The 21,918-nt window shown below is 33.1% G+C and overlaps 1 protein-coding gene and 1 long non-coding RNA gene across 13 annotated transcripts; one reads left to right on the top strand and one right to left on the bottom strand.

Moving 5' to 3' along the window:
* Positions 1 to 6,262: 6,262 nt before the first annotated feature.
* Positions 6,263 to 11,062, bottom strand: LOC108321364 (uncharacterized). Of its 10 annotated transcripts, none has more exons than XR_008247320.1 (9): positions 10,722 to 11,062; positions 10,175 to 10,460; positions 9,683 to 10,089; positions 9,469 to 9,556; positions 8,806 to 8,940; positions 8,171 to 8,251; positions 7,499 to 7,653; positions 6,827 to 6,878; positions 6,263 to 6,734 (listed from the first exon to the last, which is right to left on the bottom strand). It is a non-coding gene; the product is annotated as an uncharacterized LOC108321364 (long non-coding RNA). The 10 variants fall into 10 exon arrangements; XR_001831481.2 differs by lacking the exon at positions 9,469 to 9,556 and having other exon boundaries at positions 9,683 to 9,821; positions 9,924 to 10,089; XR_001831483.2 differs by lacking the exon at positions 9,469 to 9,556 and having other exon boundaries at positions 9,683 to 9,821; positions 9,966 to 10,089.
* A 1,364-nt stretch (positions 11,063 to 12,426) lies between these two features.
* Positions 12,427 to 19,198, top strand: LOC108321468 (probable inactive purple acid phosphatase 1). Of its 3 annotated transcripts, none has more exons than XM_017553230.2 (14): positions 12,427 to 12,611; positions 12,747 to 12,812; positions 12,948 to 13,136; positions 13,270 to 13,361; positions 13,464 to 13,530; positions 13,616 to 13,738; positions 14,277 to 14,369; positions 14,935 to 15,064; positions 15,268 to 15,349; positions 16,495 to 16,627; positions 16,966 to 17,171; positions 17,261 to 17,386; positions 17,663 to 17,972; positions 18,531 to 19,198. In XM_017553230.2, the coding sequence occupies exons 3-14, from the start codon at positions 12,948 to 12,950 to the stop codon at positions 18,834 to 18,836; spliced, it is 1,857 nt and encodes a 618-aa protein (XP_017408719.1). In that variant the 5' UTR covers positions 12,427 to 12,611; positions 12,747 to 12,812; the 3' UTR covers positions 18,837 to 19,198. The 3 variants fall into 3 exon arrangements, with proteins under 3 accessions (XP_017408719.1, XP_017408717.1, XP_017408718.1); XM_017553228.2 differs by having other exon boundaries at positions 12,732 to 12,812; XM_017553229.2 differs by lacking the exon at positions 12,427 to 12,611 and having other exon boundaries at positions 12,621 to 12,812.
* The last annotated feature ends 2,720 nt before the right edge of the window (positions 19,199 to 21,918 follow it).

Genomic DNA, 21,918 nt, shown 5'->3' with positions numbered 1-21,918 from the left:
AAAAATACTAGAACATACTTCCTTAATATAGGCCCAAGTACATCATTCGTTAATGCTTGAAAAGTTGAAGATACATTCATAAGACTAAAGGGCATGACCAGACTCATAGTAACCTTCATGGGTTCTGAAAGCAGTCTTATGTATATCATTAGCCTTAACTCTCACTTGGTGATAACCAACTTTCAGGTCCAACTTAGAGAAATGTTTAACTGCATGCACTTCAACTAATAATTCATCAATAACAAGGATTATGAATTTATCTGGCATTGTAACTTTGTTCAAAACTCTATAGTCCACACATAACCTTCATGAATTATCTTTCTTTTTAACTAAAAGGATTGGGCTAGAAAAAGCACTATGATTGCGCTTGATAATTCATGACTACAATATCTTTCTTACTTTTTTTTTCTATCTCATCTTTACGGTGGTGAGGATATCTATATGGCCTCACATTCAATGGGCCTTGTCCTTCCAGCAAAGTAATATTGTGCTCTTTATTCCTCTTAGGAGGTACTAAACAACACAGGAAACACTAGAGGGGGGTAAATAGTATTTTCAAAATATTTTCACAGAGCAATGTCTAATAATTTGTGATAAGAGTATGCACATGTGTGTTTTGTTTAGATGTTGGTTTCATAAGATGAGTAAATAAGAATTTATTTAGACTATGACATTTTAAAAGACTTTGTAAAAGCTTTTAAGGAAGAATAATGAAAAACAAGTTTTATACGGGTTCACTCAATCTAAGTTACATCTAATTCTCTCTTAAAAACTCTTAAGAGGTTCCACTAATCTTATAAAATATTACATGAGTTTAACCCACTCCTTGTTGCAAGTAATCTTACAACACTCCTGATCCCCTAGTCAACACAACTAGTTCGAGTTTAGCCTCTCCAGGATCTATCTCTAGACAATTGTTTGAACTGAGTATTCTTACAGCACTCTTGGTTTCGAGTATAATCCACTCCTGGTTGAGTATTATAGTCACTCTTAACATCCTAGACAATCTCGGTATCTACCTGATACGCTGCCTAGTTGAGTATTACTGACTCCTAGTTACAAGTATTTTAGTTCTCTTCAGAACTTACACCAAATATATTGTGGGATAAATTACAAGGTATATATGTTTAACTCTCAATGAAAGGATAAATATAATGAAATGTAGTCTTGTAACTTATGAGGTCACTTCCTTTGTACGAAGAGCATCAAACGATATAGCTCATGAGATTTTCTCTTTCTTCTTCTCTTCTCTTCTTTCTCTTCTCTTCTTTCTCTTTTCTTCTTTCTCTTTTCTTCTTTCTCTTTTCTTCTTTCTCTTCCTTTCATTTTGGAAGCATCAGACATTAAAGGCTTCAAGATTTAATAGAAGACTAGATGTGATGATAGTTTTCTCTTCATATTTTATCTTGTTTGAGTTTGCTTTCATCATCTTTTGTAGGTTGAAGATCATTAGACGATATAAGCATTGAGATGGAGTAGAACTAATATTTGATGGTCTTTCTTGTGCATATTTTATCTCTCTTTCTCTTTTTATCTCTTTTATTCCCACATCTTCTTTCTTCTTCTTATTTTCAACTTCAACAACAATTCTTCTTCTTTTCTCTAATCAACCTATTTTTCTTTTTAGTTGATCTTCTTTATATAACCTTTCTTGAGGGATCAAAGTTGATTTCATATAGGCTTCATAGCCTGCTTTGGTAGCTTGATTTGACTCAGGTCTTTTCTGCAGATGTACAATGCTTTAGTAGATTTGAAGAATAGCTTGTACGACTTGTTAAAGTATAAGTCTTCAAGAGAAACATTCGCGAAAGGTTCTTTTACTTCTCTCAATGTATTTATCCAATGTGTGCAAATGTTCTGATTAATCCTTTGTGTAATCCAGTTTTACACAAATAACAAGGACAAAGTATACAAGCAAACCATTACTGTGCAGTACATGCACTAATGAACATTCAATGTTTTGATCGTCTATAGACGTGTTGATGGATTGGCAAGTATACCAAATCGCACAAGTAATATAAAATGGTAAGACCAAGTATCGTATCCCAGAGGACTCTCGGCACTAAACAGTCGTGTGATAACTCGATTAATTAAGACTTAAAGAAATAAAGATCATTGGTTTCAGATGCAAAGACAGAAAATTAAATATGAATGCAATTTGATCAATGGCAGAATATCACAATGATGAATGGATGTTGTTTGTAATATGGGATGAATATGTTGTTGGGGTTAGATTTCACCAAGTTCCCTCTCATGTATGTAAGAATTCTTCTTTATGCATTAATGTTAACGTCACTCACTAAATCACTTAAAACCCGATCCCTCGGCGAAGAAGTTTGTCCTTAACCACCAGTTCATGCAATTTCTAGCATTCCTAGTAATTAAATGTGAAGATCAAGAGCTTTAAGGCGACCAAGACTCACACCCTCATTCCTGAGCAATATTACTCTTGGGAGAATTGAACAAGAACCTAAATTGTAAGGAACCTCCCGACACTCATGCAATTCATACATCAGAGTTAAACAATGCATGTAATAAGCACAGATGAATTACTCTAATAATTAATGAAAAAGCATGTGTTATTAAGAATCAATTCAAATACATGAGAGTTCACAAGGTTACATCATCCCCCAACAACAAATAGAGTTTAGTTCACCATAGACATGGTGAGACTAGATGAATAATGGAAAAGCATGAGATAGCAAAACCCTAAAAGTAGAGGATGGAAGCTTCTGCCTTCAGAGAGTGGAAGAGTGTGGTGTTATGCTACTCCAGCCAGAGATACAAAACCTAAGACGCCTGAGTCCTTTAAATAGAGCGAAGACAGAACAGAAACAAGCCCAAGCCCGTGTCGCCGGCGCTCAAGCGCCCCACTTAGGGCGCCCGAGCGGTGAGCGGTGGTCTTCCACGCTCAAGCCTCAGACAAGACGCCCAAGCTTCGTGCTCCTGGCGCTCAAGCGCCCCAGAAGGAGCGTTTGGGCGGTGAGCGACACTCTGCTGCGCTTGAGCCTCCAAAAAGGGTGCCCAAGCTTCGAGCAATCCTCCCTTCTAGTGCTTTTCCAAGCCTTTCTAAGCTCCATCTTCATGGCACTTCATCCTTACTTTCCATATTATCTCATTTCTTGTCAAAACAAGGGAAATTAGTCTTAAAATCATCAAATTCAACCTCAACTCTCTTATTCACACAACTTAACAGAAAAACATGATTCCAAGCAAGTTTCTAAGCAGAAAAGGGTGCATTTAGTATCAAAATTACATCACAAATAACAGTATTTTCAATCGTTATAAAGATGTTAGTTATCATTTCTTGTTCAAAACACTTTATCATTTGTCTTGTCAACAATAAGTCTTGATGTTCAAGTACAACTTTCAAATATTGACAGACTGTGTTAAGCGTTAGACGCTTGTAAATGAAAAGCAATCTTGAGATATAGTTTTTAGCACGCTTTTGATGATGTTTCTTTATAAAACACTTTCTTTTATGACACTGATTGTGTTGGAAGTCTCACATCGACTAGAGATAAGGTCAATTTATAATATATAAGTAGGTGCATACCTCATCTTACAAGCCGATTTTATGGGATTGAGTTAGGCTTAAAGTCCACTTCTCAAGTTGGTATCAGAGCAGGTTGTCTGAGTCTCTTCCTACTCTGTCTTTGGCATTTAATGTTATTATAAATCAACTTCTTAACATGGTATCAGAGCTATGATTACAGTTTATCCTAGAGATATTTGTTGTTTGTTGGGCATGTTGTTCCACCCGCTATCGGGTCATTATCAAACCACCCATTAATGTTTAGTCTCACGCTTGAGATGATGTCTATACCTCGGCGTGAGGGCGGTGTGTTGGAAGTCCTACATCGACTAAAGATAAGGCTAATTTATAATATATAAGTGGATGCAGACCTCATCTTACAAACCGATTTTGTGGGGTTGAATTAGGCTTAAAGTTCACTTCTTAACAAATTGAATATAGAGTATTAGGCTTTAACATTTTATCTCTTCTTATGAATAAATATGTTAATTTCAGAGCTTGAGAACTTGTCATAATGTTTTGCACATCTTTTTTAAATGATATCTTTGATTAGACATTTTTCAGTAATAAGTTTGGGACCATGTCCTATTGTTCAAAACTAATATTTATTAGACGATGCCTACTGTAAAACACTTTTCTTCTTTTGTAAGAGATCTTTCAACTTATATTTACAAGCTTCATTACACTTTTCCATTTCAATACTTCATGAATAGATATTATAAGCACAATGTCATATTAATCTCATGTAGGATTTTCCTAGTTAATCAGACACTCTCTTTAAACATCATTTCAAACGATATAGAATTTTACGGAAAATGCTGTAACTACTTTGTTCTTTAATAAGAAGACTTGTAGATCAATGCCTAGACACTTTTGATCTTGATTAAGTAGATTTCCATATTATCCTATTGAGTACATGTTTGTTAACATATAGTTTAGGTATTCTCTTTTATGATCACTTAGAAATATGTTTATGTTTTCTGTTCTTTTAAACGCTCTTTTTTCTAAGACTTTGTTTTTTATAAGTAATATTTTGTTGAATATTTTTTTGTTAAATTTCAAAACCTGGATTGTTTATAGATGATTTATTTTCTAAACAATTTTGTCTTACCAAGTAACCCCGAGGATCATTAATCACTTTCCAAATCTACTTTTTAACTCCTGACATTATGATGGGTTTAAAATCTTGTTGTCTTTGTCTAGATGAGCTCGAGGACGAACCTCTGTTCCAAAATAGAAATCTTCTACCACCTTCAAAGATTGAGTTATTACATCGAAAAAAGATACATTTCGAGTTTATTTGTTGTCATTGTTCTTAATTGTAACCACGGTTCCATGCAAACAAATATCCATCTCATGGTTTTTTCAATCAATAATTGTAATTCCATATGTGGATAATCATGGCATCCCAATATCAAATCAATATCTTCAACATCAAATAAAAACGCATCGATGGAAAAATCAGCTTCTTCTAATTTCAGATCTAGGGATTTGCATACCCAAAACGTCCTTTATTCAGCCCTTCTCATTGAACTGATCCTTTCCACGACCCACATGAATCCAGCCCGAATCCTCATTCCTTCTATTTCCACTGGGCCTCAAATCCACTAAAGGAACCAGAATTGCCTCGGCTTGGACACTGCCTTTACTCTAGCAACTTCTCTTTCAATAACACGAGCTAGGTTCAACAACTTTGCCTGCGATAGAGGAACCATCGAACGAAGGCTACAAACATATTGCTCATCAGGAATACGTTTCACCTCTATAGTAAGACATTCAAATCGTTGAGTATATTCATCCACACACCCTTCCTGTTTAATTTCAGAGAGTTGCTCAAAAACACCCCCTTCGCCACGGGCCTCTGTAACGATAGAGAATCGTGTTTTTTCCTTCGTTGATCATTCAAGGCATCTAGCTTTTCCATGATCAACTGCATTTTGTGCTTGAATCGCTTCAAGCGTAAGCTTAAGGCTGGCCACATCAGCCTCCAACACATTCACTTTTGCTTCTATTTGCTTCTTCGATTTAGGTGGAATTCACCCCTAAGAATCCGGCAAGTCAGAACAAAATGTTGGAAATCGAAAGCATAGTTATAGTAGAAAGAACAATTCACACAGGAAGGAATAAATCCCAATATTATTGAATGGCAAACGAAAGAAAAATACAGAAATCAGATTTTGTCCACAGAACGTAGCTCCAAAAGAGAACTATTGCTCCCTGCCCATAACAAACTTCCAGTAACCAACGATACCCTCTCTCTCTTCACCATCCCCAATATAACAAAATCTCGTGCACAACACACTCTCGTGTCAGCTCATCATTCTCTCACCCTCCTTTTCCTCGTGTCATACACTCTCCAAATAATGGGCCTACTGGGCTGATATCACAAACAACTAGATTATTTCTCTAGCAAATGATACCTAACTGTCATTCTCGATCGATATTCACAATTTTAATTTATAAAAAAAAGCTAATGTATAGCTGCATCTTACAAGGCTCATATATAGCTGATCATGATCTTACTTTACATTAATAATGATTTCACTCCCTGTTTGTATGAAATAATAAATTATGGCGGAAAGTAACATTTTTTAAAGCATTTATCTCACCGCTACTATGCGATCATACACAACAAAATCTAAGTTCGTGCATACAAGTATGACAATCCCTTTTAAATGACGAAGCAATTCAAGAGCATCATTCACCATGACAGGCAGGGAATGGGGCTATCTAAACTGATCCACATCAATACATAATACTCCCAATATCAACTTCACTGGATAGCAGGAGTTGAAAGCATTAGTTTACAGAATATTCTTACAATAATTGAAAGACTACCGTGCACGTAAATCGAGCCTGAATAGATACAAAATTAATAATGAAACAACATTTTCAACTAAGTAATAATATTAGCGTTATTGAACAAGAATCATGTTTTCTTTAGACTGCAAGATATTCTGATCTTCCGTATGCTCAAAAATGAAAATAACGAACTCAACTTGATATGATTGCAGTGTCGATAAGTCGTAATGGGAATCTTCCATTGCGGCCAAAAAATTATGGAAATTCAAAACGCTGAGGCCTTAAGTTGTATAACTGCTGAGACACTTCTTCAAACTGCAGACGTGTTCCAGCAACAAATCCCACCCAGCAGCAGCCATCAGTCAATATTATATACACTCTTCCTGGACTTGGCCATCTGTATAAACAGCGAAAGCTTAAAACAATTTAATACATGCATTTAACAAGAGATGAATGAATATAAAAGACTAAAGATTCTCAAGATCTTACCTGCAAGGTTGATAGCCAAATTTGCTTGAGTGCCAGCATCAGAATTGAAGTTCTTCACAAGGTAAAAATAAAATTATTTTAAGGAAATGCTAAAGGAAAACCTTCAGTAGTATTACTCTGGTCCGTATTAACAAGGAAATAATGCTCATATAGTCATCATAAAATTGACGTTAGGAAAGCACATTCTACCAAAGAGGGGATGATGTATATTAGAATTCAGTACAACAGTTCTGTAGCATGGCAGATGCCATAAACTATTCTTCTTTCATTGAATTTTTGTAGTGTTAAATAATTAACGGGATGGCCACTTGGAATAAACTTGTTCCTACAACTTATTTGTATTTCGCAAGCACAAAAATCTTTCAAGGGGGAGAGAAATCACGCCATTAAGAAGGTTACAGGAGCATTACCTTATTGCAATTTTTATTCAGTTTTTCAATGCTTCATTTTATGCTTTTATCAGCTTTTCAGAAAACATTAATTTTCTCTTTTTGGATAATGACAATTGTGTATCAGTTTTGGCTTATTTTGAAAGTATAATTACTTTATTTTTGCCTGCTTCCTAAGAGAACTTTTGAAAAATAAACAATTATTTCTCCAAATCTAAGTTATGACTTATAACAAACAAGATGTAAATCTATCTACATCAATAGTTCAGTAAACTATACCTACCCAAGCAAGAGATTATTGTTGTATGGCAATGATGACTAGATACAGAAACATCAAATGCATACCAAACTTCCATCCATAGCTCGCAGAACAGCCCAAGCACCAGATTTTCCAGGATTTCCGTTCGACACACCATCAAACTCAAGAATAAAAGTCCGCTACACAATGATACATAACTATGATTAACCAAAAAAGGATAGGCAACTATGAGGCTGCATTTTACTAGAATGCTAGAATAAGAGAGATCTAAAAGCATCAAATGAGTTGATGAATTATAAAACATTTCACTCCATATTGTACAGAGATCAACAAGAGAGCCATCAAATGACCACAGTATTATAAATTGAGTCTCCAATTAAAATGATAACTATTGGCTAAAATGCATGGAAGCCCCCTTCAACAATAAATCAATGGAAAACACCCAGTGGTTCAAAACTTAGCATCTTGGCTTCTTCAGTTTACCAAACCATGCATATTGAGCCTCTACAAGGGCTTCTTCAGTTAATGATTTGGATACTAATGTTCATAATTTTCAACTTTACCAATTTAGATTGCTATATTCTGAACGACATGAAGGTTTTTTGCAAGAGATGCAAGTATAATTTTTCTGGAAATACGAAAGTGTCAAGCAAACATGTTTTTGAATACATGAATATCAATATGATTTCAACTTACAGTTGCTTATGAAGGTGCTTCGGTTAAAGCATTATGATCTAACTTGACTTGCTTTCTCAAGGGATCTTCAACTATTGCTTTCTGCAAAGCAAATAAATTTATCAAAACATTTACAATAAAAACAAGTTTTGACAGTGCACTGAAGTAAAAAAAAATGGTTTCACAAACATTACACACAGAACCACTACATTTTCTCATGTTACAATTTACTTCAGACTCTAGAAATAAGGTTTCATTGGTGGAAATCAAGTGTAGTATTCAACGCAGATGATAGTCCAGTAAAGCTGTACTGTAATTTTTTTTATTGAGTTATTACCTACTACCAAACATTGACCTAAGTTTTTAATAAGTTAAATCTTTATGACATAGATGGCACCGTCAACTACACGAATTTTATAGATATAGCACTGTACAATACAATGCTTCAAAACCATTATAAGATTCCATGATATGCAATCCCATGCAGTCAACTATAACATAAAGTTATGATTTACAAAAATGATTGAAAGAAAACAAGGTTTGAGAGGATGTCATAAGAATATTTAAATAATTCCAATGGAAGTAATAGAATTGATAGATGCATATGACTAATCATAGTAACAAAAGTGATAGCCAGTAAGTAACAGATACATAACCCTGGAATTTTGCCTTCCTGATAGTGGTGTTGTAGTTCCAAATTGTACTGATCTCAACTCATCCTGTCCAAGCACTCCCAAAGGTCTCTTTTTAGATACGTCAACATTTGATTTGCCCTCTTTGGTAGGAGGTTCCTGGGACATACATAATAAAATCTTCTTATTTGTTTGATTAACAAACCTCAAACTTTAAAGGAAATTTAGAGGATATCTGTGGAGAAAACACAGTTCAAGGAAACAAAGATGTGTCATGCCATCTATAAGTATAGATAAATATCTTTATTAGCAAACTTTTTAAATGCAACAACCGACTACCTACTTCATAATATAACCACAGAATGGGTTTTGTATGTAAAATTATAATCAAGAAGGAATAAAATCTATTGTTAGAATGTAATTAGCTGTTACAGATTTGTAGGAAATTAATAATTACATATTCTAGGAAATTAATAATTACATATTCTAGGAAATTAAGATGATTGATTCGTGATTATTAAATGAGAATTTATTATAATTGATTCTGTAAATTAGTATAAATACATACTGTGTTGTCTGCATTACACACTCAATACATTCAGTAAATATACCTTTCTATACCTATGAATTTAAAGAATTCTACATATAAGTTTGCCTAGTTAAAATTTCATGTAAAAGAGGACTTACTCCCATCAATCACCAATGCACTAGTAATATGAATGTGAAAGATATTTACATCATGAGAGCATATTTTATCATCGATTCAAATTCCCCCCTGTTAAAAGTTAGTAAACATCACCAACTCACAATAAGGATGCTTACTTTGAGATCAAGCATATAATGGTAACCTTGCCTTTGTTGATAAGAATTAAAATTCAAATGCATTGCAACAGCTGTTTACCTGGAATGGGCAAGGAACAAGCATGCCCAACACATCCTCTTTCAAATCCGCAGCTCTAATTGTATATAGTGCATTTTTTAGTCCATGCGAGGCAAGATATTCCTCAGTGTCCTTTGACAACGAATATCCCTTGTACACACTAAGGGGTCGCGAGTTACACATTTTTATTTGTTAACACAAAACTCTCAAAAGCAAACTTAAAGAGGTATTAAGTTAAGCCCGCAAATGCGGCATCAGTTACCTATATGTTAACAAAAGCCTACAAATGTGGCACTCAAATTACCTAGACATACCACATATTTAACACCACGCATAAATTCCATGCGGCGAGTTCTATCAAGGTCAAGATAATTCAGAAGGGCAGCAGGTGTTGTCCCAATGACATCAGGTTCCCGAATTGGCCATCCCTGGTCAAAATGATTCTTATTATTAAAAATTCAAAAAAAGCATACTACAAATTCCATATAACCATAAATATTGCTCAATCACTACCTTCCTACCACAAATGGCAGCCACACTGACTATCGCCTCACCATCATCCCTACGTAGAGTGCTGTCCATCCTAACTACCTGCTCACAAAGTTGCACATTCGGACAAAGGATGAGCAAAACTTTGTGTCGGGGTCGCTTCCTGATCAGACATAGCATGTAGAGAATGTTCCTGGGCATCCCTTAGCTTATCAATAAGAGGAACTAGGTAACTGTATGTCTTACCACTCCCAGTCTCCGCGGCAATAACAACATCCTTCCCTGACATCACAGACGGTACTGAAGAAGCCTGAACACGAATCAATGATATAAACATCATAAGCCCCAGCATCCCAATAAATAAAAAGGACAAAACATAGAGTTGGGCTTTTAGTGTTCTTCTCCAATCAGAATCGAAATTTCATCTCAGTAACCTAAGCCAACATTTTTACTATGAACCTGGTTGGATGACAATGACAAAAACGCCAAAATAACTGCGTTTGAATTTTGTTCAGATAGAAAAAGGAAAACAAAAATAAGCTATCAGCGAGAGGAAAAGAGGAGAAGGGACCTGAACGAGAGAGGGTCTGTTGAGGCCAATAACAAAGAAAGTGTCTCTGCCATTGGAAGCTTGTGATGATGAAGCTGATGCAACAGCATTAACAAAGGGCGTAGCATGTGTTTGGCGTGGAGTGATTAGAGAGAAGGGACGAGGTTTGAAGACAGAAGGGAAGGTTGGTTTGAGGAAGTGGGAGAAGAACTGGTAGCGAATTGGTGGGTTTTGGAGATGAAGCACCAAAGCAGAACGAGTGACAACAATCACATAACATATCGAATTTAGGGTTTAGGGTTTTATCTACATCATCAGTTTTTCCTTTTTTGTTGTCAATGCATAAAGAATAATTCGTTCTTTGTAATTCATTTGTGGTAACTCACCAAACTTGGTACAACCACGCACATTTAATTGTGCTGTTTTTTTATATTAAAATATTATTATAATTAAGATGACAATGGACATGTCAGACAGGACAGTGTTCACTACTTAGGTAAAGTAACAGAAAATTTATCCAGTTAATTTCTTCGTTACTTATTAAATAACGTGAATTTTTTTAAATTGGTAGATATTTATGGATATTTTAAAAATAATTTATAAATTTTTAAAATGAAATATAAATAAATAGATAATGTGTTGCATTTCAGAAGTGAAAGGATTTACAAAATCATAAATTGTGATTTTTTTGTCTACAATAAAAATGACAAGTTATTAAAATAAAGAAAATTTCTTTGTTCATAGACATTAACAAAATTGATCACTTTTTTTGTGAATTTCTTACCATCCTAATCATAAGAGTTTCATGAGTAGAAGAGAAAAGAGTATTTTATTTTAATTGAGTTCTATTTTAATTGGTTAAAATTCAATGAAGATAAATAATGTAAAAAAAATACTTTTTATTTTTTATTAGATTTGAATTTTATTCTAATTAAAGTTCTATTTATTAACTTTAATTGTATTTTATTTTAATTAAAATTCATTCAAAAAGGTGAATGTTATCAATAAGATAAATTTGGAATTGTATTAAATTTTAATTATGTAAAACGCAAAACGAAAAAGAGAATTTAAATGGGTGGTATTAATGTTAATAATATACATAACATTGCATTTAATTACATAAAATTTTAATTAGATTTAATTTTTATTTAAACTGAATACATTCACCTAAGAATATGAATATGTTATGATTTTGTCTGATGATTTTATTGATCTTATTATATTACTACTATTCGTTTCATCTAATTCGTAAATAATAAATGGATTTTACATTTAAATATCGATTTTCACAACAACTATTGAAATAATTGTTTATCATTTATCATTAAAAATGTTCTTATTACGATGCTTGCACACATATCTTTCCATTTTACGGATACCACGATACTATAAATGATTGATACTTTATGATAATTTTTAACTTTTGAATTTTTTTTATCATGGACATATAACTTTTCTTTCACAGCGTATACACTGAAATAATATTTTATTATTTAAAAAACCCGTCATATATTAATAAAAAGTTGGAAGATGGAATTTGTTTGAGATATTTTTAGTATCCATGTGGATTTAAGATTTAATTTTAAATTATAGATAAAATTCATCACAATCTATCAGTCCAAACCATTTATTTAAATAGATACATATCTAACGGTTGTGGTTGACTTGTCGAAATGGAAAGCCTTGCTTGCGTATAAAGATGAAATAATTTGAACACTTGCGAAAGATGTTTTAACTTTTAAGGTTTCTCTTTTCCACCTTTTCTTTTCCGACTGATGTGATAAAGTAAAACTAGTTGCCTCTCATCTCATGATCTGTTCTTCCCATAAGGCCGCAACTGTTTCTTATACACCTTCATTTGATTCAACTCACATGCCAAGTTGACTTTCAATTTTATGCATCTGGGAACTGGTTATTAATTTTCATGCCACCCATTTGTTTGTTTTAATTTCACATTGCAATTTTAGTGGCTGGAGATTTACCCTTTATGTGTTTCATGTTTTTTTCCCTCCCGGCCATCTTTCACCACAGTCAATACTTGTTCAGGTGTTAAAAAGACACTCAACGAGGAGAATTCTCGCAGCAAAAGTTGGAACCTTAGTTCGCAAGACTGTAATGGACTAATCCTTTTCGTTAAATCCGACTATAGCTGTTTTTTTTATTCTTTTATTTTGTTCTGGGAAGAGGGTAGATGTTGATTAATATGGCAGTCACTGGTTCATAGTATAATTTTTCGATGTTTTTCAGATGATGATGATGATGAGTGAGATGTGGAAGTCAAGAGATCTATTTTTCTCTTTTGTTGTTCTTGCAACCTTTCAGCTAGCAGTGTCGGATGGGCACCAACCTCTCTCCAAAGTTGCCATTCATAAAACAACACTTGCTCTTGATGAACGTGCTTATATCAAAGCCACTCCTAATGTCCTTGGCTTGACGGTACGCTTTGACTGCACTTTTAAGAATTTTCTTTTAGTTTTTAGCCGCTTCACTTTCTGCTTTTAAGTACTTGCCTACGATTAAAATAAGTTCTGGTAGCAGAAATTGATGGATCCTGCTTGCAACTGTTTAGGGACAAAATACAGAATGGGTTACGCTGCAATACAGTAATCCGAAACCCACTGTAGAAGATTGGATTGGAGTGTTTTCTCCTGCAAACTTCAGGTAGGCTTCACATCATGAACTTGCTCGTGTATAAGTATGAGTTAAGAATCAAGAATCTTGTTCCATTCATTGATTGGGAATCCAATGTTTCGCATGTTCCAGTGCTTCTACATGCCCTGCAGAAAACGGAAGGGTTGATCCCCCACTTCTATGTTCTGCGCCTATCAAGGTCGGTGTGACACAGATCCTTAGCTAAAGAAAGCTTTGAAGTTAAAATGTTTTGATGTTAAACTCTTTTCCTTTTCTGATTTCAGTATCAATATGCCAATTTCTCTAGTAATAGTTACAAGACCACAGGAAAAGGTTCCTTGAAGCTTCAGTTGATTAATCAGAGATCCGACTTCTCATTTGCCCTTTTCACAGGTGGCTTAACAAGTGTATGCAGATAAACTCCTCTACCCTTTAATCCTCCTGTTTATCAAATTAATAGACGTATTATGATTGTAAATTTGTCTTATGAAATCCATTATAAGTCAACTATTTGGAGCTCTACTCGTCTTATTGTTGAGGGATTCTAGGCTAATGTCACCATGCTCATACCATCCTATTGTTCATCTCCGATTTATCTGAGCACCTCATAGACGGCTCCATCTTTCATAATATCTGAGATGGTTCCAGTCTCTATCTTCTTTCACTGTAAAACAGCCATAACTCTTTCTCCCACTTCCCATGAAAAGAAATTCCTACCAGTACGCATACATTTGCGGACTTCTGTTGCAAATTCTATTTATAAAGCATTTGTGACTGTGTACTCCCTGTCCCAACCAGTGGTGTTAGGTTAGTTTGATTGTTTTGTCCTGTTTGCATATGTAACTATTTTTCTTTATTGTGTATATGACGTTTGTGACCAGAAATGTGGATTTTGAGCTTAACTTTATCTTTCTATTTATTCTTTTTTAAAATTATTTTTAACAGCCAAAGCTCGTTGCCGTGTCAAATAAAGTATCATTCGTCAATCCAAATGCACCAGTATATCCCCGATTAGCACAAGGGAAAACATGGAATGAAGTAAGTTTAAGCTCCCTCTATTGCAATTTCAAAACTGCCTTTTTTTTATCGGATCTGGATATTATTCTCATGAGTATTAGTGCTGCAGGAGCTTGCTCTGATTAGAACTCAAAGTCTTTCTTAGAATGATATTTGTTGGTAAATGCGTGTGTTGGAGCCCAACAAGTTTATGGGCCAAAAGAGCCAGTGGTCCATGAGGGGCATGAGACACCTAAGGCATGAAGGATGTATGTGCCTAAAAGGAAGAAGGGAAATCCTAAAGTTGAGGTGCCATGAGTAGTGGAGAGGTTGTTAAACACGATTATTTTTATTATTTAGACTCGTGAGGAAGTGGGGGATGGGCATTCTGTTATTTTTTTGATATTTTGTTAGAGCTATGCTCTAGAACATTGGAGGCTTCGACTTCTTGTAGTTACCTTTTGATTGCAAAGGATAAATAGTTCTCCAGTTTCTTGATATTTTCCGCTTCTGCATTTACCACGTTAATATTCGTCTGTAACACTATATATGTGGATTAAGAATATCTAGGATTATCAATAGATTATTTACATTGTTCTTGTAACAGATGACTGTAACATGGACAAGTGGATATGGAATCAGTGAAGCTGAACCTTTTGTGGAATGGGGCCCTAAAGGAGGGAACCGTGTGAAATCTCCTGCTGGGACACTGACTTTTGATCGCAACACCATGTGTGGTATGCAACTCTTCTGCTACCTTCTAGTGTTAATTTTAACTATATTTGAGTCATAGGTACTTTTGGGATGGAAAATCATGTTTATTGTGTCGGTAATAGTATTTTCGTTTTAAAATGTGGATGGCTATTTGCAAATTTCTTTCATAAAGAGGAAGTAGTGGAATTGAAAACGTTCAATTTCTTATGTTCATGTATATATGTAGGTGCACCAGCAAGAACTGTTGGATGGCGTGACCCAGGATATACGCACACTAGTTTTCTGAAGGAGTTGTGGCCCAACAGAGAGTATGTTATATCTTATTTGAGAATAATTATGATTGCTTGCTTGACAACTGATATTATTAATTTGCTATTCTAATTTTTAATTTCAAAATAGGATCTACTTCAACTTTTGGTGAGATATTTTTAGTTTCTGATAAAATATTTTATTGTTTGTCCACTCATTCACTATAACACAGCTTATGCACATGTTGGCATTTTATTACCTTACATAGTTTCATTTAGTAAGACTTCCTTTGTAGTTAAGGTGCACCTTCCAACCATAACTTTACTAGAAATGATCCCTGTTAATCCATTTGATTTTCACAAATTTATGTAGAACATCATGCAAGATGTATAAATTTATTCACAACTACTTTTAATTAATAAGTGAAAACTCTCTGATTGACATATTAGGGAATTACTAACATAAACTATAGGCTCTGATGCCATGTCAAATTCAACTTAAAACTAATTGGCAGTAAGTGAGGTTGTCCAACAGATGTATAAACTGCACTCTAAGAATTAAGGGATGCCATGTGAGATTTCCCAACAATTAGAACATAAAAATGCTAACAGATTTAAACATGAATATCTTAAAATTTCGATGTTTGGAATTACTTCTAATTGGTAAGTAATTATGAGTGCTGACGCTGTAGTGTATCAGAATATTATTGTGATGAACGGAAATACATGCTGATGGATAACTTCATTCAGTGAAAACAGGAACAGGTATCCTTCAAATTCCAATATTGGGAGTTCTTATAAATGATTGAATGGGAAATTTCATGAATATAACCACTGTCAAGTAACCAAGATATTTTATGTGATTTTATTAGAAAGGATTGACTCCAAATATGCAACTATTTTCCTACGTGACTTCTATTATTATAAGAAAACAAACGCTAGGTTGGGTGTAGTTCTATTTGGTTGAAGTGGAAGAATAGCCACTATCAAGAAACCAAGAAATTTGCATGTGATTCAAGTAGAAAGGATTTGGCACCAAATGTACTTCTTTTGCCCCGCATGACGTGTATTATCATAAGTAACATAAGTATATATTGGTTCAAAACTTCAAATATTGTGGTATGAAGGAACATCTTGATTTTATCAGCAGCAGTTCACTGTACGAACCCCAAATTGCAATGTATTTTCTTTTTTTCTATTTTCAGGTACATATACAAGCTGGGGCATAGACTATTTAATGGTACAGTGATATGGAGTGAAGAATACCAGTTCAAAGCATCTCCTTTTCCAGGTCAAAATTCCTTGCAACGTGTAGTCATATTCGGTGATATGGGAAAGGTAATTTTCTTTCTTTTTATTTTCTCTAGTGGCTCTTCTAGTTATAACCATCTTCTGAAATCTGGAGATACAATTTGTATAAATGAATTCATAATTACATATAAGAAAAAGAGATAAGATTGATCAGGTTGATTTAAATCTCTATTACTTCTTTGTCTTCTCTTTCATCCATGGGTTATTCCAATTATAACTACTCTCCTTTCTTTTATTTTATGTTTGAATTTAACTTATATATTTTGGAATGTCAAAATATTTATACCCTGGAAAGATATCAGGTGTTCTTACTTTTGATTTAATTACTGGTTACTCTACTTTTTATTTTCTTATCTTACACGCAGGCAGAAGCTGATGGCTCCAATGAATTTAATAATTACCAGCCTGGCTCACTCAACACTACTAAACAGATTATAAAAGACTTAAAAGACGTAGATATAGTCTTCCACATTGGTGATTTATGCTATGCGAGTGGATACCTTTCACAGTGGGATCAGTTTACTGCACAAATCGAGCCAATTGCATCAACTGTACCATATATGACGGCAAGGTTTGACTTGTTATGCATGAGTTGCATTTTTGTATGTTTACCGCTACTCTTGATTATGTCATTTTATGCTTTTCATGGTATTCTTTTAGTGGCAATCATGAACGTGACTGGCCAGGGACCGGATCATTTTATGGGACCATGGATTCTGGTGGTGAATGTGGTGTACCGTCTCAAACCATGTTTTATGTACCAGCTGAGAACAGGGAAAATTTCTGGTAAAATATCTTTATAATTTCAACCTTTCAGCATGTGTTTAATAAGTTCCCTTTTATAAAACTCTAATGGATGTAGGCATTTAGCATCTTTAACATATATTCAAAACATCAAAGTTGCACAGCCGTGCCCTTCTCTTGCACCAAATAAAACTAAGTTAACCTATTAAACTAAGTTAACCTAGTAAATTCTGTTAGCTTCTTCAGTATACCCATAAAAAGATGTTAATGATTTTATTTCCTCCAGAAAGATCTTCAAAACTTACTTTACTATGCCAGGTACTCAGCTGATTATGGTATGTTCAGATTCTGCATAGCTAACACAGAACTCGATTGGAGAAAAGGATCAGAACAGTATAAATTCATTGAAAATTGCCTAGCTTCGGTTGACCGACAGAAACAGCCATGGCTGATATTTCTTGCGCATAGGGTACTTGGTTATTCTTCTGCTGACTTCTATGTGGCAGAAGGCTCTTTTGAAGAACCAATGGGAAGGGAGGAGCTTCAATATCTCTGGCAAAAGTATAAGGTTGACATAGCAATGTATGGACATGTCCATAACTACGAAAGAACTTGCCCTGTGTATCAGGTATTTTGTCTAACTTCAGAGATAGATAGTTTTTACTTTGTTCCTTGAGTTCTCTGTAGAAGCTCGAGATGAGTATATGCCATGGCTTGAAAATAGCCTTTCTCGATTTGGTAGTGTACAACTCATCTTATCCTTTTCTTGTTGCTCACTTTACTCACTGTCAGCTTGATCATCAAGATATACATTAAATTATGGTCATTTTGTTATTAAAAATTTTCTTACTTGTTAGCTTTCTATACTTTTGGTACGTGAACTTTATACCAAAATAAATTGGAACCCCACTATAATAAGATAAATTCTACCATTTTGTTGTCTAAAATAACTTTGCATCTTTTTTAACTACATGAAGATTAATTTAATACAGGGTATTATAGCTGTGTCATAGCTTATGATTATTAACTTTACCATGTTCCTGTATATTTATGTGGTATCGAATCTGTGCTTTCTAGCCGTCACTTTGTCATCAAGAATCAAAATGATTGAACTATCCTAGACACTTTTTTCTTGTTTTCTGTTACCATTAAACATGAAAAAATAACTGCCATTTTCCTTACACAGAATATCTGCACTAATAAAGAGAAGCACAGTTACAAGGGCCCCTTGAATGGTACAATACATCTAGTGGTTGGGGGAGGAGGAGCATCCCTTGCTGAATTTGCTCCCATAAACACCAGATGGAGTATATTTAAAGACCATGACTTTGGATTTGTCAAGCTTACAGCATTTGACCAATCAAACCTGTTGCTTGAATACAAGAAAAGCAGTGATGGACAAGTTTATGACTCTTTCAGAATATCCAGGGAGTACAGGGATATATTGGCTTGTTCCGTTGATAATTGTCCACCTACAACTCTAGCATCATGATCTGCAAAGGTAAAGAAAAAATGTTGATTAAATTGTTGCTTTTATTGGTTGAATAAAAAGCTCCATCTGATCTTAATGAAGTGAGGCAACTGAAGTGTTTGGTTTAAAGTTAAAGTTTGGAATTTATACTGTCTAAGAGAAGCCACTTATTGCTGAAGTCATGCTTGCTTTAAGATGAAAACCCCACTGTTACAATGAACAGGAAATTATATATCACATTATTGGGGTATGTCAAATACCCGAGGTCGTGTGCTCCTTGTTTTAGAGGCTGGAATATCAAGTCACTGTACTTTTGTTCACAATATTTATCTTTCTTAAAAAGCTAAATTATAAATGAAAGTTTGATATTCATCTGAGCATAATTTTTGAAGTTGTTTGTAGAGAATATGTGTTCTACTACTTCAAAAACTACAAATAGGTAGGCATACTTCTAAAAACTCTTAAAATTAGTTCTTTTTGTTGAGAATTGATATGTAAATTTGGATTCTTACTATTGGAGATTCCGTGTTGATTATATATATATATATATATATATATATATATATATATATATATATATATATATATATATATATATATATATAATTGTAAATTTTATTTTATAAACTTATTTTATAAACTGATTTTATATATTTGAGTTAAGTTTAAAGTTATTTTTGTTATTATATTGATAAATTTTTAAATTATAAATATGATTAGTTTTTAAAACTAAATTAAATATATATGCTCCAATTTTATAAGTATCCAAACATATATTTCATTCATTAGTTTTGTAAAAAGTAAGGAAATATTTTAATAATTAAGCGACAATTTGCATCTAAAGTTGATTGCGTGTTTATAAGATGTTATGATATAATTAAAATATGTTTTTGAATACTTTTCTGAATAAAAGATTATAAGAAATAAGGAATTGAAAATACAAGGGTAAAACTATTAAAACATTCAAAGTAAGCAAATAAGTATAATATCTTGAATAGGTATTCAGTGTCTTTTGAAAACAAAAATAGGTCCGATAATGTATTTGATAAAACATATTAAAAGACTTAAATATTAAATTATGTAAGAAAATTTAATGCAAAAGCTAAAGAAGTTTATTTCATTAAATGATGTCATGAGTTTAATAAATATCTCTTTGAAGTATATATCTATGTTTGATATCCTTAAAGAAAAGCTTGATCAAAAAATGTTAAAATGTTATCTAATGGTAGAAAATAAAAAAGAACTTTATTGTTCTGAGTCAGCATTAAATGACATTAAATACTCAATATTCAAATATTAAAAAGTGGACATTAGAGAGAAAGAAGATATTCACAAAATGTTCTTCCCTTGAAGCAAAGTCTCAAAAGTGGACGTTACAGACAAAGAAGATATTCACAAAATGTTCCTCCTCACTTAAAGCAAAGTCTCAAAAAGCATGTTTGCTCTAACAAAGTTGACTTACGCAACGGCTGCTGGGCAAAGAAAAAAGAAAAAGCACAAGTATCAAGAAAACACTACAAACTGAGTCTAATGAACATATATCCATGAAACCTATAAATAGAAAATTTTTCAAGAAGAAAATCAAGAGAATAGCTCAAGAGCATAAGAAAAGAAAAGTTTACAACACATATTCATCCTGAAAAGAAGAAGAGAAAGAGCTCAAGAAAAAATACATATGAGCTAAGAAAATAAAAGAGAACAGAACAGAAAAAGAGAAAGAGATACTCTCAAGCTTCATTGTCATATTACTCACGATTGTAAAAGAGAAGAGAGAAACGTTTGTGAGTGTTTAGACTGTTTTGTATTGTAATCAAATCCTCTCTGTGAGAGAGATATAGTCTGAACTACTTGTAAGCAATAGTTGATTGTAATTCTTAAGAGAATTAAAATACTTACAAGTGAACTTTGTTTGAGTTGAGGAATTTTAGCAAGGTTGTTAAGTACCATGAGTGATGTGAATACTCAAAGGAAATCTCGGCTAAGGTTGTTAAGTACCATGATGTGAATACTCAAACAAAATCTCGACAGGATTGCTAAGTATCAACAATGGTGCTAATACTCATTTGTAATCAGGTGAAGATTATAGTGGAACTCTCAACGGAAGATATTAGACATAACTTAGTTGGAACGAACCAGTATAGAATCTGTTGTGCAATTATCTCTTCTCTTAGCTAAACGATCATCTTGTAAAAACTTGTAATTGATTTTATTTCCAAACACAAGAATCTTTCAAGCTAAACGATTTATTTCATAAAGAAAATTCTTAATAAACCTCTGTAATATATATATATATATATATATATATATATATATATATATATATATATATATATATTCTGAATAACACATTAAAAACAATTATTACAAAATCCAATTAAGTTGAGCCTACAATTATTTTAAAAAAATTTCAAAAGCTCGATAAAGTGTTAATTTAGAAGAGTTGCAAAAAATTTTCACTATTCAATCCTTTCTAGTATTTTCAAGGTACTTCAAAAGTCTATGCTCAAAGAGAAAATGAAATTTGAGTGAAATCTCTGTAAAAAAATACAAAAAATTTAGAGAAAGAAAACTCCTTTTTGACATAAATAAATACTTCATTCTAATTTTTCTTAAAAGAGTCTGATTTTTTTCTTTAATACGAGAAAAAAGAAATTTACATTTTCATTTAAAAAGGTTTTCACAAAATCACATTATAATGTCAAAAATAATAAAATATAAAAATATATATTAGTTACATTTTCTTAGCTATAAGTTTCATTATCTTATTATAACTACACAAAATACAAAATAAAACCAAAGTTATCACTTCTGATTGGACAAACTTAAACCAATGTTATCACTTCTGTATGGGGACAAACTAAAAAAAATAGCAGAGAAAAATAGAAAAAAATTAAATGAATTTCTACCAAAATTAAAAATAATTTATAGAAACTTTTTTATATAATTTTGTAATAAATTTTTGATGATTTTCTTTTTTTTCAATTTTTTTTTGTCAAAATCCAAATCTTTTTTCGTAAAATATAACTTCAGACGAGTAAATATGATAAATTTAATTTAGCTTTTATAATTTTGTAATAAATCTTTTATGATTTTCTTTTTTTCA

This window comes from Vigna angularis, chromosome 1 (assembly GCF_016808095.1).
Source record: "Vigna angularis cultivar LongXiaoDou No.4 chromosome 1, ASM1680809v1, whole genome shotgun sequence".
NCBI lineage: Eukaryota > Viridiplantae > Streptophyta > Magnoliopsida > Fabales > Fabaceae > Vigna > Vigna angularis.
This window is presented reverse-complemented; position numbering and strand designations above follow the sequence as displayed.

Coding starts and splice junctions, on each gene's coding strand:
- LOC108321468 (XM_017553230.2), top strand. CDS start 12,948: ATGATGATGATGATGAGTGAGATGTGGAAGTCAAGAGATCTATTTTTC. Junction 13,137..13,269: donor CTAATGTCCTTGGCTTGACG/GTACGCTTTGAC, acceptor GCAACTGTTTAG/GGACAAAATACAGAATGGGT. Junction 15,065..15,267: donor TGATCGCAACACCATGTGTG/GTATGCAACTCT, acceptor GTATATATGTAG/GTGCACCAGCAAGAACTGTT.